This window comes from Myotis lucifugus, unplaced genomic scaffold (genome assembly GCF_000147115.1).
Source record: "Myotis lucifugus unplaced genomic scaffold, Myoluc2.0 scaffold_54, whole genome shotgun sequence".
Taxonomy (NCBI): Eukaryota; Metazoa; Chordata; class Mammalia; order Chiroptera; family Vespertilionidae; genus Myotis; species Myotis lucifugus.
The window spans coordinates 3,072,105-3,089,101 of record NW_005871102.1 but is presented as its reverse complement, the minus strand read 5'-3'; the positions used below and the strand labels follow the sequence as shown (position 1 = coordinate 3,089,101).

The following is a 16,997-nucleotide window of genomic DNA, read 5'->3' as shown; positions in this document are numbered from 1 at the left end:
CGGCGCGTCCCCTCCCGACCGCCCCCGCCTCCCGCGCGCGCCCGCTCGCGCCCTCCCCGCTCGCCTCGCGTCCTCCCCCACCTTCGCGGCGCTGGGAGGAAGGCGCCCGGCTCAAGATGGCTTTAGTCGGGCTCTGCGCCCTGCTCGCCTGCTGCTGGGGGCCGGCGGTGGTGCTGGCCACGGCAGCGGGCGACGCGGATCCCTCCAAGGAGCTGGAGTGCAAGCTCAAAAGCATCACGGTGTCGGCGCTGCCCTTCCTGCGCGAGAACGACCTGAGCATCATGCACAGCCCCTCGGCCTCTGAGCCCAAGCTCCTCTTCTCCGTGCGCAACGACTTCCCGGGAGAAATGGTCGTGGTGGACGACCTGGAGAACACGGAGCTGCCCTACTTCGTGCTGGGTGAGTCCCGGGGAACGTCGTGGCGGCCTGAGGCGCTGGCCGGGGACCCCCACCCCCCACATTGGCTCGCTCTACCCACCCACAGGCCGGCGACCTCCCCTCCCCCACTCCCACCTCGCTGGATCCTCCCCCTACCAAGCGTTCTCCACACCCACTTGCAGGCTAGCGCCTCAGTGCACCTGGCTTCTTCCCACATCCTGGACGCTGGGCCCTTAACCTCCCTCAGCTGCCCTGACTCAAAGGAACAGGTTGCCAGTCTCTCAGAAACCTCTCCCAGCCCTGACCTCCCAGCTCTCATTCAGGAGCACATGGACAGCACTTGTGTGCTGCTACCAGCGCAGCTACCATAAGCCTTTCTCCGGACTCCCTGGCCACATGCTCAGTCCTTCCCTTCACACCCCTTGGATACTCACTCCACCCGCAGCATTTCCTGGGGGAGTAGGAGACAGGCATCCCTTTGTCACCTTGCCAGGCATGTACAGGCCACCTTGCACTGGCTGGATCTCTGGTCTTCACTTATTGAGAGCTCCTTTCTGTCACCAGGTACTGACTGAAACTCTCTGGCCTTCCTTCAGAACACTCAAGTTTCTCATACCCCTGGTGTCCATCCTGGCACGTCCTACCTTCATACCTACATATATAACAGCCATGTCCACATCTCCATGCCACCTCACAATTCCATGGATAAAGAAGTTATCCAGCTGAACTCCATTGATACTGGCATCCTCTTTATTCTCCAGGACACCTTAGATAGGCCTAGTCATTCCTGTACACCTGGTTCCCTGGGCAAGAGGCTTTTCCTTCCTTCCTTTGTCTGTTTACATATCTCTCTTGGTGCCTCTGTTTTAATTTTCCTAGGCCACAAAACTCCTTCAGGTACTGGAAACTCTACCTCACTTCTAATCCCCAACCCTCTCTCCACTTCCAAGTTGCAGAGGTCTCTGCAGCACCTTTGCAGAGGTTCATGTGACTTCGTTTAACCAAAATTTCCTTCACTTTTCCATGCGCACGTGCAGCTCTCACCCTGCGCACGTGTAGCTCTCTAGTATGCAATCCATTTCTTTAGTGATGGTGTAAGTCGTTCTTATTTTGCCCAGGAGAGAATTCAGAGATAACCACAAGTGAGTCTCTAGATTCAAAAACAAATAATGCAAATGTTTAGGAGACTGTTTTAGCTACTTAATGCCCTACCAACTAGGGCTCACTTTGCAGGGACATGGCCTCCTGATGGCCACATGTAGGTTAGAGCTACAAGTAGAATGTTACTCAACATCTTCTCATGCTCTTTCTTCACAAGAGATATCTTCACACTGAACACATCAAGAAGTGGGTGAGTAGATCTTCACTTCCCACCCATGTGGAAGAGCTATTTCTGAAATTGCCTGGCCTTTGAAAAGTTGGTTTACAGTTCCTGGAGTGCTGCTCAGGCAACCCTATTAAGAACACCTACGCTCTTGATGGCATTATTTATTTTTGCATTAAAAATGTACTCATAATGAGAACTAGGGACTGACTGGGAATAATGGAGACATTGTGGATATGCTGCTCATTACAGTGTGCAATTGCTGGTTATTCAGTGGATGTAAATTTCATGCCAAAGTCCTGCTGATATGCAAGTACAATCTGTTCATCATAGTACATAAGAATGAGTATAGGGAGTTATGTGTTTCTAAAGAGCCTGTTTTTTGGGCTTCACATGCAATGTTTACTGTGTTGAAAGGGACATGAGTGGTACATGAAAAAAGGGAGATTAGACTAGCAAATATTCAAAATTCCACTTCCTTTTTTTGCAGAATCCCAAAGCTAAGGCCTAAAACCATGATGTGCCTATTAGGATCTAGTGTGCACAGCAAAAGCCCAGATGTTAAAGAATGGGTTTCCTGCACCTCTGTGCAAAGCTGCCCACTGCAGCACCCTGCTGGAGTTGCTATGGTAACCTCCTGCAGCTTGGCATTTATACACAGGAACAGACGCTCTCTCTCTTACTTTAGAGCCAGATGCACTTGCTAAATGCATTGATTGTCCACCACCCTCCCAGCCAATGGGGGGGTATTAGAATCAGAGATGAGCTGGTACCTGTTCCTTTTGGCCCAGTATTCCCAGGGGAGTTGGAGTGAATCTCTGCTTGAGTGGTGGGGCAAAGCTGGGCAGAAAGGGAAAGGAATCCAAATTCATGGAATGTAGACTCAAGTGTAGTTGCTTTTGAAGTTAACTTTTGTGGACCTGGATCCTGCCACTTATAGCCAATAGTAAGGGCTGTGGTGACTTAGATTTTGAGCTTTCCTTACTTGTATATCTGGAACCTAGTTTTCTTGTATCCCCTGGAAAAAAATCCGAATTAGTCAATCCTGGGAATTTATTGCGCATTTACTTGCTGGGCACTATTAAGACATAGAAGTTAATTAAAAAACTAAAAGATTCCCACCCTCCGGTCTTCTCTAGTCAGTGGAAACACAGACTGAGATGCTGTAAGAGCTGCAAGTAAGAACACCTGATTGTGTGCATAGGAAGGTTGAGGAAGGAGATACTTGCATGATTAGGTTAGACACCATGAAGGCATGAGCTTGACTAGGGCCCTTGACCAAAATCAGACCCTTTGGCTTCCTTTCATCTCCAGGATCAAGTTCTGCCACTTCAGTGAGGCAGACGAGGGTCTTCTTTCAGCTGCAACCAGCTTCTCCAGCCTTATTCCTTCAAGCCTGCTATGGCCTTTCAGGACTCTCAAGACTTTGCACATTCTGTTCCTTCTCCCCAGAATGCTTTCTCTGCCTTCTCCACTTGGCAGTCAGTCATCCATTCTTCTTCTAAACCTGCACCCATGTCACATCTCTATGAAGCCTTCCCCTCCCTCCAAAGCAGTCTTTGTCCACTTCTGTGCTCTATGCGTGGATTAAACAACACAGATGATCGGAATTAAAGGCAGATTTGGTTTGGCTTGGGATAAGGTGAAGCCATTTGACATCATGGAAAACAGCTGCGTAAAGGATGGTGGTGGGCGTGAAGGCGGGAATGGCGTGTGTATGGCGGGGATGGAGATCAGCCTGTGGTAGGAGAGCGGGAGGACTGCACCTGGCTCCGTGGAGTGGGGCGTGGTTCTCCCGGTAAAACCAGGCTGGGAGGCTGATGACGCAGAACGTGGTGCAGCCGACTCCCAGCGGCCATTGCGGCACCACGGTCGCCATCTTTCTTGTTGGATAATCCGGAGCGGCCGCGGAGGAAGGCGTGGCGGAGGCTCCTGTTGTCGGAGGTAAGGTTGGCAAACTGTGGTGCTAGGGGCATATGCGACTTCCAGGTGTACTTTGCTTGGCTACATCGTTGTAAAGTGTTTTGAATCTGAACGTTTTCAGTCGAGGCACGCCGTGCTTCTCGCGAACACGGACTGCCCCGTGGCCGGGCCTGTCCTTGGTGGCACTTGGGCTGGCGGACAGGGCTGAGTGAGGTAGCCCACACCTCTGCCTCAGCAGTGCTGTACAACTCCTACGCAGTGGTTCGCAACCTTCTGGCCCTTTAAATACAGTTCCGCATGTTGTGACCCAACCATAAAATTATTTTCGTTGCTACTTCATAACTGTCATGTTCATGTTGTGACCCAACCATAAAATTATTTTTGTTGCTTCTTCATAACTGTAATGTTGCTACTGTTATGGATCGTAATGTGAATATCTGTTATGCAGGATGGTCTTAGGCGACCCCTGTGAAAGGGTCGTTCGACCGCCAAAGGGGTCGCGACCCACAGGTTGAGAACCGCTGCCCTACAGCATCATAAGAGAACTGTAATTTCGCGTTTAAGATATTTAGATACATAAGCCCGCTGCCCCTCTCAGGAGAATGTAAAAGTTTGTCCGGGTTAGTCAGTGAACGTCTCCTGTGTCAACCTCGGTGTTGTACCTCGGCTTTCAAAACAGCGCTCACTCCCGTGTTGGGGCCGCGTTTGATTGGGAGACCACTGGCTGGCCTGCAGGGTGGCCTCCACACGCGGGGGCGACTTCTGTGCTGTGACAGGACATAACGGACCGTCTTATTACTACGAGAAAGGGCTGCGCCTCCGCTTCAGCCCCAGCTACCGAGCTTGCGCATGCGTGAAGCTGAGGCATGCTTGCTCTCGGCCTTGGGGTTGAGCCTCAGCTGTCAGGGTTTGATGGGAGAAGGTCCTCCTGAAGATAAATCAGCCCGCAGAGCTGTCGTGCGTCTCCACAAGGAAGGAACAGTCCAGTGTGGCGGTTAAAAGAACAGGCGTTGAAGACAGATCCGGTGTCAGCTCCTGGCTTTTCCACGTATCCCAATGGAGGAGAAGAGGAAGGGTCCGAGAAGTTGAGTAACTTAGGGTCACATAGCTAACAGGTGAGGGACCCATCACTCAGACTCAGGTCAGTTAGCATTTAAGGCTTTCTCTCAGTTACTGTTTCATAGCCCTTAATTGGATGAAAGGAGTCCTGGCAACGGTTAGAACAGGGAAAGCCCACTCCCCTCATTTGGATAGAGGAGTCCCTTTGAATATCCTTGCCCATGGAGTGATTGCTCACACAAACCTTAATGCAGCACAGGTGTGTAAGTATCGAGAAATACCTAAGTTAGTCTACTTCCCTCTGCAGAATTGGGGAGTTCTTATCTTATTTGCCTTTTCCACGTTTGGGTAGCCATGTTCCATGGTGTGTTAGCACCCACAGTTGTGATATGTGGGTGAAGTCGATGTGTCCAGTGCTCTTCTTGGAAGGGCCCATGGAAATGCAAACTGGGAATCCAGGGAGGATGCTCCACTGTCAAATGGAGTCATCCAGGAGTTGCTGTAGTTCTAGCTCCTTCCGCAAGGCACTGACCTTGGAATTCGGTGGCCTTGTGCTTGGAACCCACTGTCAGAGGCCAGTGCAGGTGCAGAGGAGCAGTTACCCAGCTTTCCCATTGGCTTTGAATGTAATATCAGAGTCTTACTTAGTGGTGAGCTTTAGCTTAACAGGAAGCATCCCTAGCATTCTTTTTCACCCATCTCTCCATTTGAAAAGAATCTTTACAGTTTGTTTTCCCTCCTTTGTTCTCAGCTACAGTGAGCTGCCTAGGTTAACAATACTGGTAAACAAATTTGTATAGAGTGCCAGCCCATCAAGACAAGGGAGGATGAATGGTAGCAATCTTCACTGAGGGTCTGCAGAACTTAAAATCACTCATACTAGCAGAATGCACTAATTCATAGTGTTATTATTTTATGGTTTCTCTACAGAAATGTAGATTTTTTACATCAAAGGAATTTTGAATGCGGGAGTGATGAATTTTACAACAATTCAAATGCTCTTCTAGATATACTGATAAATGACTTAAATTCAAGTCATTGGCGTTTTTCAAGGAAAAATGAAATACAAGCTTAATTTCTTTATTCATCTTAGGAGGGAAGATTAAGGACCTGTTTTATAGAGCTTATATCTTTCGTCCTCCCTCCCTCTCTCTCTGTTTTCCTTCCTCTCTTCCTCTCTTTTCCTTTCTTCCTCTATCCTCCTTTCTTCCTTTCCTTCTTTTTACGAATGTAATTAAACCAATCTTAGATTAAGGCCAGTTCACAAGAACAAAACTTGGCACCTTTTCAGCAGGAAAATGCCAAGTCTTTATTTCTTCCCCTTTACACCAAGTTCAAATATATGCATACAGATGGCAGAAAAATCACTATATTGAGCAAGTTAATCTCCCAGGACAAGTTAAGGCTTATGGTAATTTCTCATGTACCACAATTCAGCATCTATCACCCTATTTTTATTACAAATATGGAATAGTCATTTTCTAATCACATTCAGTTTAAAACTGTGAGAAAAAAAACAAAGCACCTCTATTGATCCCTAGGTTCCCAAGGAACCAAATTTGGAAAAAGTAAATCGTTGCCAATGGTGATCTAAATTGACATGGCAACTTTTGTAAACAATTTGGCATTGTAAATAAAGTTGAAAGCATGCATGCCTTATAACCCAGCAATTCCACTTCTAGGTGTTTATTATACTGGAATTCTTACATGTGTACACAAGAATATTTGTAGCAACATTGTTGGTCACAGCAAAGTGTGGAAACAACCTAATGTCCATTAACAGGAGTCTGGACATGTACATGGTGTTACTGTCATCCAATGAAACATCATTCAGCCATGAAAATAAATGAGCTGTAGCCACATATACCAACATGGATACATGTCACACTGTCATGTTAAATGAGGATAAGCTACTAGCTGAAAAATACATACAGTACAATTTCATTTATATAAAATTCAGAACAACAAGACATTGTTCAAAGACATCCAAACGTGGCAAGTTTTTATGAAAAGCAAGGAAGCAAGAAATGCAAAATAAAGGATGGCGTTATGTGTGGTGGAAATGGAAGATGATGTGAAGGGGAGGGAAAGAAGAGGGACTTCAAACATTCTGGCAGTTTTTTGATTATGCTTTTTTAAAAAAAAATTTTTTATAAGTTTCAGATTTACAGAAAAAGTACAAAGAGTTCCCATAGACCCCAAATCCAGTTTCTCCCTTTATAAACATTTTATGTTTAGTATGATACATTTGTTACAATTAAAGAACCAATATTGATATATTATGAATAATTAAGTCCATGCTTTATTCAGATTTCCTTAGTTTTTACCTGATATACTTTTTAAAAAAAAAAAATATATTGATTTCAGAGAGGAAGGGAGAGACAGAAACATCAATGATGAGAGAGAATCATTGATTGGCTGCCTCCTGCACGCCCCCTACTGGGTATCAAGCCTGCAACTAGGCATGTGCCCCTGACAGGAATTGAACCCAGGACCCTTCAGTCCACAGGCCGATGCTCTATCCACTGAGCCAAACCAGCTAGGGCTACCTGATGTCCTTTTTTTGTTGTTCCAAGATCCCATCTAGTATACCACATTAGTTGGTTAGCACCTCTTCTTAGGAGTGACTTGCCTGTGACCGTTTCTCAGGCTTGATTTGATGACCTTGACAGTTTTGAGGAGTTCTGGTCAGGTATTAAAGTCACTCTTTCCCTCTTTGTCCACACTGTACTTTTTGAAGGATATTACTATGTGTAGTCCATACCAAAGGAATGGGGAGTTAAGGTCTACCTTTTTAAAAAAGCATCTACATAACTTATATTGAATTATTCTACATAAGAGAATTATCTATTATCCCCCACTAATTTATTTATGTAATCATTTATTTGTATCATGTGGACTCATGAATATTTATTTTATACTTTGGATTATAACCCAATACTACTTTATAGATTTCAATGCTCACACTGTTCCAGCTTTGGCTAATGGCAGTTCTTTCCGTTGACTTCTGTGTCTCTGTGACAGACCCTCATTAGTGTGAGTTTTTGTTCTGTTTTTGTTTCTTAGAGCACTTTGTTACTGTGGATCAGGACAGGCTGCCCCAGGTTACTTTGTATATTGCCTGCCCAGGTCCTACAACCAGCTGTTTCTCCAAAGGGCCCTGATTCTTTTAATTGATGAATAGTATTAGAAACCAGATCAGGGGTGGTGGTGGTGTTTCTAGGCTCCCCCAACTGACAGAACAAGGAAATATGTGTGTGTGTGTACTAACTCATACACATACCTATAAATATTTCTATATGTAACCATCTGTATATAGAGTAAGACGAACATTAGTTCATACTGATATCTCCAGCTCTAATCTGTTATCTAATTATCATGACCTAATTTTCATTATCTAATGTCTTGTTTAATTCATGAATCATACTAGCCTCCTCCCCTTGCTCTGCTCATTCCAACAGTGAGAAATTTGGTTCCTACTACCTTCCATCTGTTTATTGTATTGTTCAATTCCACTATGCATCTATAGCAGTATCAGAATTGTTTGCCCATTCCCCATGAGCAAAACTTTATTAGAGTGCAATTCTTACGTACAATCCTGCTCTTAAGGACAGGGATATGTTCTGAGAAGTGTGCCTTTAGTCCTTGTGTGAACATCCTAGAGTGCATGCACACCAACCTAGATGGTTTAGCCCAGTGGTTCTCAACCTTCCTAATGCCGCAACCCTTTAATACAGTTCCTCATGTTGTGACCACCAACCATAAAATTATTTTCGTTGCTACTTCATAACTGTAATTTTGCTACTGTTATGAATCATAATGTAAATATCTGATATGCAGGATATATTTTCATTGTTACAAATTGAACAATTAAAGCATAGTGATTAATCACAAAAACAATATGTAATTATATATGTGTTTTCCGATGGTCTTAGGCGACCCCTGTGAAAGGGTCATTCGACCCTCAAAGGGGTCGTGACCCACAGGTTGAGAACCTCTGGTCTAGCCTATGACACTCTTAGGCTATGTGATAGAGCCTGTTGCTCTGTAGGGGAGGAAAATAATTTTCCCTTTATCTTTCTGGATTCTTGGCTGTGACCTCCTTGTAATAAAAGACAGATTGACCTGAGAAAAACAAAAGTTTAATAACATTTGTACCTTCTGTCAGCTCTATATTTTTGAGATCCATTTATGTCACTCTTACTATTTATACCGGTTCATATGCTTATCTGTATTGTTTTATTGAAGCTCTGTAGTTTTAATATTTGGTAGGACTAGTCACTCTTTGCTACTATTCTTTTTTGGAGTTCTAGCCATTTATTTTCATGTAAACTTTCTAAGAAATTTGTCTAGTTCTAAAAAAATGCCAACAAACAGACAAAAATAAACAACAAAAAAGCAAGAATAACAAAAACGTGTTATTTTATTCAAATCCTGTTAAAATTTTAAATTAAGGAATAATCTATTTCTTACGATATTTAGTTTTTCTGTTTAAGAAGCAGTACATTTGTATTTGTTGAAGTCTTTTAGTCTGCCTTTTAGTAGAGTTTTAAAGGAATATATTTTTTCTCATGGAGTGCTTGTATGTTTATTGCTAGATTTAATTTTAGGTATTTTATTTTTTGTGATATTGTAAAAGTATATTCTTTTTATAGATATATTCTAAATGATTACAGTTTGTGTATATGAAAGCTGTTGATGTTTATGTGTTAATTTTCAAACCCGCTGTCTACTGAGTCCTCTAGCTCTCAGTATGCTTCAGTTGGTGCTCTTGGATATTTTAGTTATGCAGACATATCATATGCAAATACCATTTTATATCTTCCACTCAAGTGTTTATACTTCTAATTTTATTCTCTTGTCTAATTACACTGGTAGTAACTCCAGTACAATGTCAAATACGAATGTGATAACGTGGATTATTGTATTTTCCTGACTTAATGGTAACAAACCTGCTGTCTTGATATTATGAGAATGGATTTTGGGTTAAAAGAGATAAAAAGTATCATATTAAATAAGAATTTAGTGTTTTTTTATTACCAAAAATTATTTTTTAATTAAAAATATTTTTTCAATATTTATAATCATATTTAGATTTCTTAAAAGGATGAATTGTATAAGTAGATTTTCTAGTATTAAACTTTGCATTCCTGAAACAACCCTCACTAGGTAAATGATGAATTATTTCTGCAATATGCTGTTGGATTCTGTTGTATTAATATTTTGCATCAATATTTCTATGTGAAGGTAGCCTTATTGTGTGTGTGTGTGTGTGTGTGTGTATCTTTGTCAGGATTTGGTATTAATTTTACATTTACTTCCTAAAAATAATTTTCAAGCTTTTCTTCTTTGTTTCCTCTGGATAATTAAAATAGCATTGAAATTACCTACAGAGTCTATAATCTCAGCCACTGCACTACCCACTGTGGTGCATGGAATGGCTGAATTCAGAACTGGTTCCTTAGTAAGTAATGAGCCACTAAATCAGACAGGATCATAGGAAATTCTTTCCAGAGAAAATGGTCTACATTGAGATTAAAGGATAATGGGACTTAGTTGGGTAAGCATGGGGGTTCTGAGTTTTGGGGATAAATTATGAGCTCTAGCCTAAGGAAGCAGGGAGTAGAAGGCATAAAAACCAAAATGTGTGAAAGGATGCAAGAAATAGTCAAGCATTTACACTTTGCGTAAGACCTTGCCTCATACTTTACCTTAAAAATGGAAACTAGCAGACATAATTTGTACACACCCTCAAGTTCCAAACTTGTAGACCTACCTCCAACATTCATTCTTACCTTTTCATCTCCAACTGCCAATACTTTATAAAATTCAACAATACTATATTCAAAATAGTATTATTACATATAATCAGCATGTAATTATTAATGAAACATTTTAAATTCTTTTTGTTCTGTCTTCTAAATCTAGGGTGTATTTTATACCTATAGTGCATCTCAGCTGACTAGCCACATTTCAAGTGTTCAGTAGCCACATGTGGCTGCTGGCTACTGTATTGGATAGCACAGATAAGTAATTGTAAGAAACTTACCAGTTTGATTCCTGGTCAGGGCACATGCCTAGGTTATGGGCTCAATCTCTAGTAGAGGGCATGCAGGAGGCAGCTGATAAATGTCTCTTTCTCCTCCTCCCTTTATTTCTCTCTAAAGTCAATAAAAATATATTTATAAAAGGAAGTTCCCAGTGCCTTGAAACTACAACTAATACCCAAACAGTTTAAAATCACTCGTGGCAACTTGCGTAGCTTTCTGAAGCCAACTTCAGTGCCTTATAGAGAGGAAGTACTCAAAGTTTATTTTTCTAATTATGTTATTTTTGTTTGCTCAATTCAATGTCTAGACTTATGTAGATATGGTCAAAATGCCTCATTGTAGTAATGACTCATTTTGTTAGTCATGAAACAAAATATTCCATGTATTTTATACTTTGTTTCTCAGAAATGAGAACTGTTTTAAGAATGTGTTTTTACATAAGAAATTTGTAGTTTGAAGGATATATTCATTCATAGCACTCTCGGGGGATAGTAACAGCATCTATTAAGGCAGACGTGACCCTGTGAACCATCTCTGGGCATGTTCTGCACAACTGTCTAATATCCATTCATTGGTGTGTTTCTAATGAGGGTTTAAGTAAAAAAAAAAAATACTCTAATAAGAATTGATTTATAGTTTATTTCACATTTTATCCCTTATATAGTTCAAAAATATACTTTGGAAAGTAATGGAAATTGATTTTGATTAGTATACTATGTTTTATCAAGGCCAACTTTGAAAAAAGAACTTCAAAGAAATATAGACAGCATTAAAAATAAATATTTATTGCTAAAAAAAAAGAATGTGTTTTTATAAGATTTGCCAAAATTTTTCATCACACAATAGTTTTTTTTTTCTTCTGCCAATACTTTTTGAGTAGCTGCTAAGTACTGGTCATAATAGTAGGCTCTGGGGATGTTACCAGAAATAAAAAAATATACAACTCTGTCTTCACAGTATCAAGAATGCTTCCTCTTCTGGGGCCTCACTGTGTCTATCATTTCTCTCTTCTAGATATTTACTTTTCTTTCCCCTTCTTTTTCCTAGACCTTTCCCTGCAGCCTATAGATATATATTCATGTTTCTCCTATCTTAAAAAGACTGTTCGCTTACCTGTGTGTACCTCTTAGCCAGCACCTTATCTCTCCCTGTTCACAGTGGCTTTTGACTTCTTGTCTACTTCACTGCAATGAGGTTGCCTTTGACCCCCAATGTTAAGTCTAAGGAACACTTTTTAAAAAAAATATATTTTTATTGATTTTAGAGAGAGGAAGGGAGAGGGGGAGAAAGATAGAAACATCAACGATGAGAGAGAATCGTTGATCAGCCACCTCTTGCATGCCCCCCTACTGGGGATTGAGCCCACAACCCGGGCATGTGCCCTTGACTGGAATGGAACCCGGACCCTTCAGTCTGCAGTTGGACGCTCTGTCCGCTGAGCCAAACCAGCTAGGATTCTAAGGAACACTCTTATCTCATCTTAACGGCACACTGTGGCATTTGCCACTGCTGATCTTCCTTGAAATTGTCTCCTCCTTTCCTTGGGTAATGCACAACCTCTTCAAGGTAAGAGGATACTTTGTAAAACTGAAAGAAATCAAATGTGGCCGGGCATAAAAATAGAGTCCTCCCCAAATCAATGGGTGGCACCTTCAAAAGCCTCGTTATTTCCCATCTTGTGATACTGTATTGACGCACAGGACCTGCTGGAGAGTGCTCAGGATTCCCAGTAAGGCATGGAAGGTACTCCAGGATGCGGTTCCTATTTCTGTAGCACCATCTCAAATTAACCTCATATTAGTTAGAACTTTTCCATTGCAGGTAAGAGAACACTTAACCATATGATGTACATGATAAAAGGGATTCATAGGCTCAGGTCAGTGAAAGTGGTTGTCAGGCTTACTTGTATGAGGGCTCCAACTATGTATCTCTGCAGTTCTCATGACTTTGGCCCCCTCTGTGTGTGGCCTACATCTCAATACCAAATATTGAGTCTATAGTACAGGGGTGGGCAAACTTTTTGACTTGAGGGCCACAATGGGTTCTTAAACTGGACTGGAGGGCCAGAACAAAAGCATGGATGGAGTGTTTGTGTGAATTAATATAAATTCAAAGTAAACATCATTACATAAAAGGGTACGGTCTTTTTTTTTTTTTAGTTTTATTCATTTCAAACGGGCTGGATCCGGCCCGCGGGCCGTAGTTTGCCCACAGCTGGTTTAGCCCCTGCCCCTTCAGCCATGTGGGGAATTTCTAGAAGTCAGGAAGGAAACGTCATTGATAAAGAATCTCTGACACCTGGCACCTAAAGGTGCTTTTAGAGGTGCTTTTCTTTAGCCACTTTCTTCAGGATTTTGGATATGCAGTAAACCTGAAAGGCACACTGTTTTAGTTTCTTAAAGGTCACAAGGGACACTGATGGAAAGACTATGACATTTAAAGCAACTTTGGCTTATTTCCCAGGTGTCTTGAGATTAAAAGCAAGGGGGATGTTATTGTTCTAGAGCCATTTGAAAGGGTTTGAGCTACTTTTAGACAGACTCTAAATCCAAGGCATTTTCACCTTCATTTACCGCCAGAGGGATAGAACTAAAAGTTGATTTTTCTAAGGTTGCAGGTTAAAGGAATCAATGAATACTCTGAGCTTCTCAAATCTTGGTCCTGGACCATGCAATTCTGGGCATTCGACACTTGGAGACTTAGAGATTTGAGGATTTAAGGCAGTTGTTCATGGCAGATCTCTCTGTGTCTCCCTGAAGTAAATTACATGTGTTCTCATGGCTGGAGGTGTTGGGCTTAGGGACTGTGGCTTACACCAGTTCCCACCCCTTATCCCAAGAGTTGGAGGTGAACATCATTGCATATCTGCAGCCCATTTGCAGCATGCAAGTATGTTATGGCATAACTATTGGGAAATTATTTTCTATAGTGTCTTTGTGGGAAGGAGTTGGAATCTCATCATACCCTGAATGAATTTCTTGAATGCAATGAGAGATCACTAATAACTTTTCTAAGCATCTGAAAACCTTGGCACCTCCAAGCTGGATCAGATTGCCCCTAAACAATTGGGGCTGTTATCCAGTGGGTTAAAGCAGTTCGGAGATAACACTGAACAAGTCGGCTCCACTATCAGCTCTTAATTCTTTTCGGTCTCAGTTATATTTAGTCTAGTAATCTGGCACAGAGAGCACATTCCAGAATTTCTCATGATCTCCTCAACTGCAAGTTATAGTCTGTGGGAATATGTAATAACCATAATTTCCACAGGGACTTGATGCAGTTCTAGCGAAACCTAAAGGCAAAGAAACTTGATATTTCTTTTACCTGTGAGTCCTTGTTTGATGTCAGCATTGCTCAATAAATGGTAACTTATTTTGAAATAATGTTAGGTTTACAGAAGTTGCAAAAACAATGCAGAAAATGCCCCTGTGCCCTTCACCCAACTTCTCCAAATGACTCTCTTGCTCAAATGTAATGAATGATCAAAACTAAGAAATTAGCATTGGTGTAAGGCTACATTTTAGAAATATAGTATTTAAACATATATTAGGAAATATGTGGTTTAGAAAATAATAGGCATATCAAACTCGCAATTTCACTGAATTTTTTCACTAAGATTAAAGTTAAGCAACAAGTTGATATAAAATAAATTTTAATTTTAAAACATGAAAGTGACAAATTTTAGGTGGTATGTGGACATGGCAAAATTAAGTTATGAAGGTACTACTTGAATGAATGACATTTAGGGGTCTTAAGTAAATGCATGATTTGGAAACATTAAGCATTTACCTCCTTTTCCTTACTACCTGGGTAGGTGCTCCTTGGATGCTGACTTCCCTGGGCACGTTCCTGCTTCTGAGTGCCACTCCTGAGTGATTTGCACTCTCCAGCCAGTCAGGGACGATGGTCAAGCCTGGCATAATGTCTCTGTACTCCACCATGGCTAAATTGACCTCCCTATAATCCTCCCATTACAATGTAGATGGATGATTATGATGGTAGTGATGGAATTTAATGTTCTTCTTAAGACTGGACATTGACAAAAACTTGGAAATGCCCATACTAGAGGGAGATTTTCGAGGGAAATGTAAAGTATCCAGTTAATGGGCTTTCTCCAATAAAAATGCAAAAACTGCTTTCATCTTCAGGTCACCATGTAAATCACACTGCCGCCTGGCAGGTTTACGTTCTCTCAGGTTCTATGCAGAGGTGATTACTCAGAACTCTGGAGCAGGGTAGCTATTTGAAGAGCTCAGATAGTCATGAGGGGCGTGCAGAAGGCCAGGAGGACTTGTGTTTAATTTGGAAGGGAATTTGCTGACCACATCTGTCTTGTGAAGTTCAGCCTTTTCTCCTCTCTCAGGAGTCAAAATCACTTTAAATAAGTTGTGACTCTTGAAACTCAGCCTTTATATTTCCTCCCTCTCTCCTGGCTCAAAAAATCCTGATTTTCCACGCATGTTCTAATTGCCAGTGAATGAAAGCGTGGTGAGACATAGGGTTTAAATTATGGTATCCCCGATTTCATTGTCCTTACAGAAGTCAGGAAATTGCTAGATTAAATAATCACCTACATATAGAGCTAAAGTGCTTTTTGTTACATGGTATAATTTTTGAAAAAATTTTTTAACCAAAGTCTTTCTCAAGGAACATAGATTTAATCCCACTGATTATCAGATGCTCTTGCTTTTCCCTATTTTTTATGTAAAATCTTGGACATGAAGAGTGACAGTGATGTGTAAAGGACTATTTGGTAATTGCCACTTAATAGTCTTCTGTATTTTTCTTTTATATTTTTATATTTTATATCTGCCTGGCTTTCCGGATCATTCCACATTGACTGGTATTCCACAGTAACACCAAGTCCTGGGGTGCTCCGGAATAACAGAAGAGAGAGTCTGATTTATAAATGTCAGGCACATGAATTGGAGTTAATGTAGTCTTCTGGTTCTGCCTTGGCTATAATTTGCTCATTATTTTTTAAATCCTTTTCCTGGGTTTGCTTATCATGTAATCACCACTGTCAGTACAAGCATAATTTTATTTTTTTAAAAATATATTTTTATTGATTTCAGAGAGGAAGGGAGAGGGAGAGAGAGATGGAAACATCAATGATGAGAGAGAATCAGTGATTGGCTGCCTCCTGCACGCCCCCTACTGGGGATCATGCTCACAACCCAGGCATGTGCCCCTGACCGGAATCGAACCTGGGACCCTTTAGTCTGCAGGCCAACACACTATCCACTGCACAAGCATAATTTAAAAAAAAATACAACAGCAATTTGACCACATGCTGACCACCTTGCCGAGAATTTGTAAATTTGCTAGTAATGTGTAATTATTATTACTGTTACTAGAGGCCTGGTGCACAACATTCGTCACTGAAGCGGGGAGTCCCTCATCCTGGCCTGCACCCTTTAGCTGTTTGGGAGCCCTCAGAGGATGTCTAACTGATGTCCGTGGGGAGCAGGTCTGTGCCGGCAGTCAGACATCCTTAGTGCTGACGCGGAGGTGGGAGAGGCTCCTGCCACCAACCAACGCTGCCAGCTATGAGCCCGTCTTCTGGCTGAGCAGCGCTCCCCCTGTGGGAGTGCACTGACCACCTGGGGGCAGCTCCTGCATAGAGCCTCTTCCCCCTGGTGGTCAGTGTGCATCATAGCAACCGGTCATTCCACTGTTCGGTGAATTTGCATATTACCCTTTTATTATATAGTAGGATTATATAGGATTTTTATTGCCTCAAACAACAACAACTACAGAATAAATATGATCAAAGGGAACTGTCATCAGAGCCTGTCTGCATAACCATTAGAGCTAGGGTTCATGGTTTAAGTGGTATAACAGTCCCCCATGGTGTAACAGTCCCTTGAGGCTGTTTTTTTACTGGTGGACACTCATACTGTCCCCTGGATACATGAGGGGCATATAGTAAATTGGCTCATTTATTCATACTGGCTTGGCAGTGGGGCCCCCTGGAAGAGAAACAAGGAAGGTGAGAGGAGGTTTTCCCAGCTGTGTCATACCTTCTTGCTGCTCTCTGCAGACACAGTCACTGCATTTCTGTCCACTTTGTGTCTTCTACTTGGAAGGTTAAAATAAAAATTATTATTAGGTAATCCTAAACACAAAAGTTTTCCCCTTCTAATAGACTTCTTGACATTCAAGAATCTAGGTTATTTCCACAATATCTCTGCTCCAGCATAGCTGTCCTCATCACTGCATCCCAAGTGTCCTTGATTTAAGTTCTTAAACTTCTGTTCAGG

The 16,997-nt window shown here is 41.8% G+C and overlaps 1 protein-coding gene across 1 annotated transcript in view; it reads left to right on the top strand.

Annotated features, from left to right (window-relative positions):
* Positions 1 to 116: 116 nt before the first annotated feature.
* The window catches only part of ASTN1 (astrotactin 1), a 276,053-nt gene continuing 259,172 nt past the window's right edge, over positions 117 to 16,997 (top strand). The window contains exon 1 of the mRNA XM_006088941.3: positions 117 to 399. Coding sequence (XP_006089003.1) covers positions 117 to 399 — 283 coding nt within the window. The remainder of the gene's footprint in view (positions 400 to 16,997) is intronic.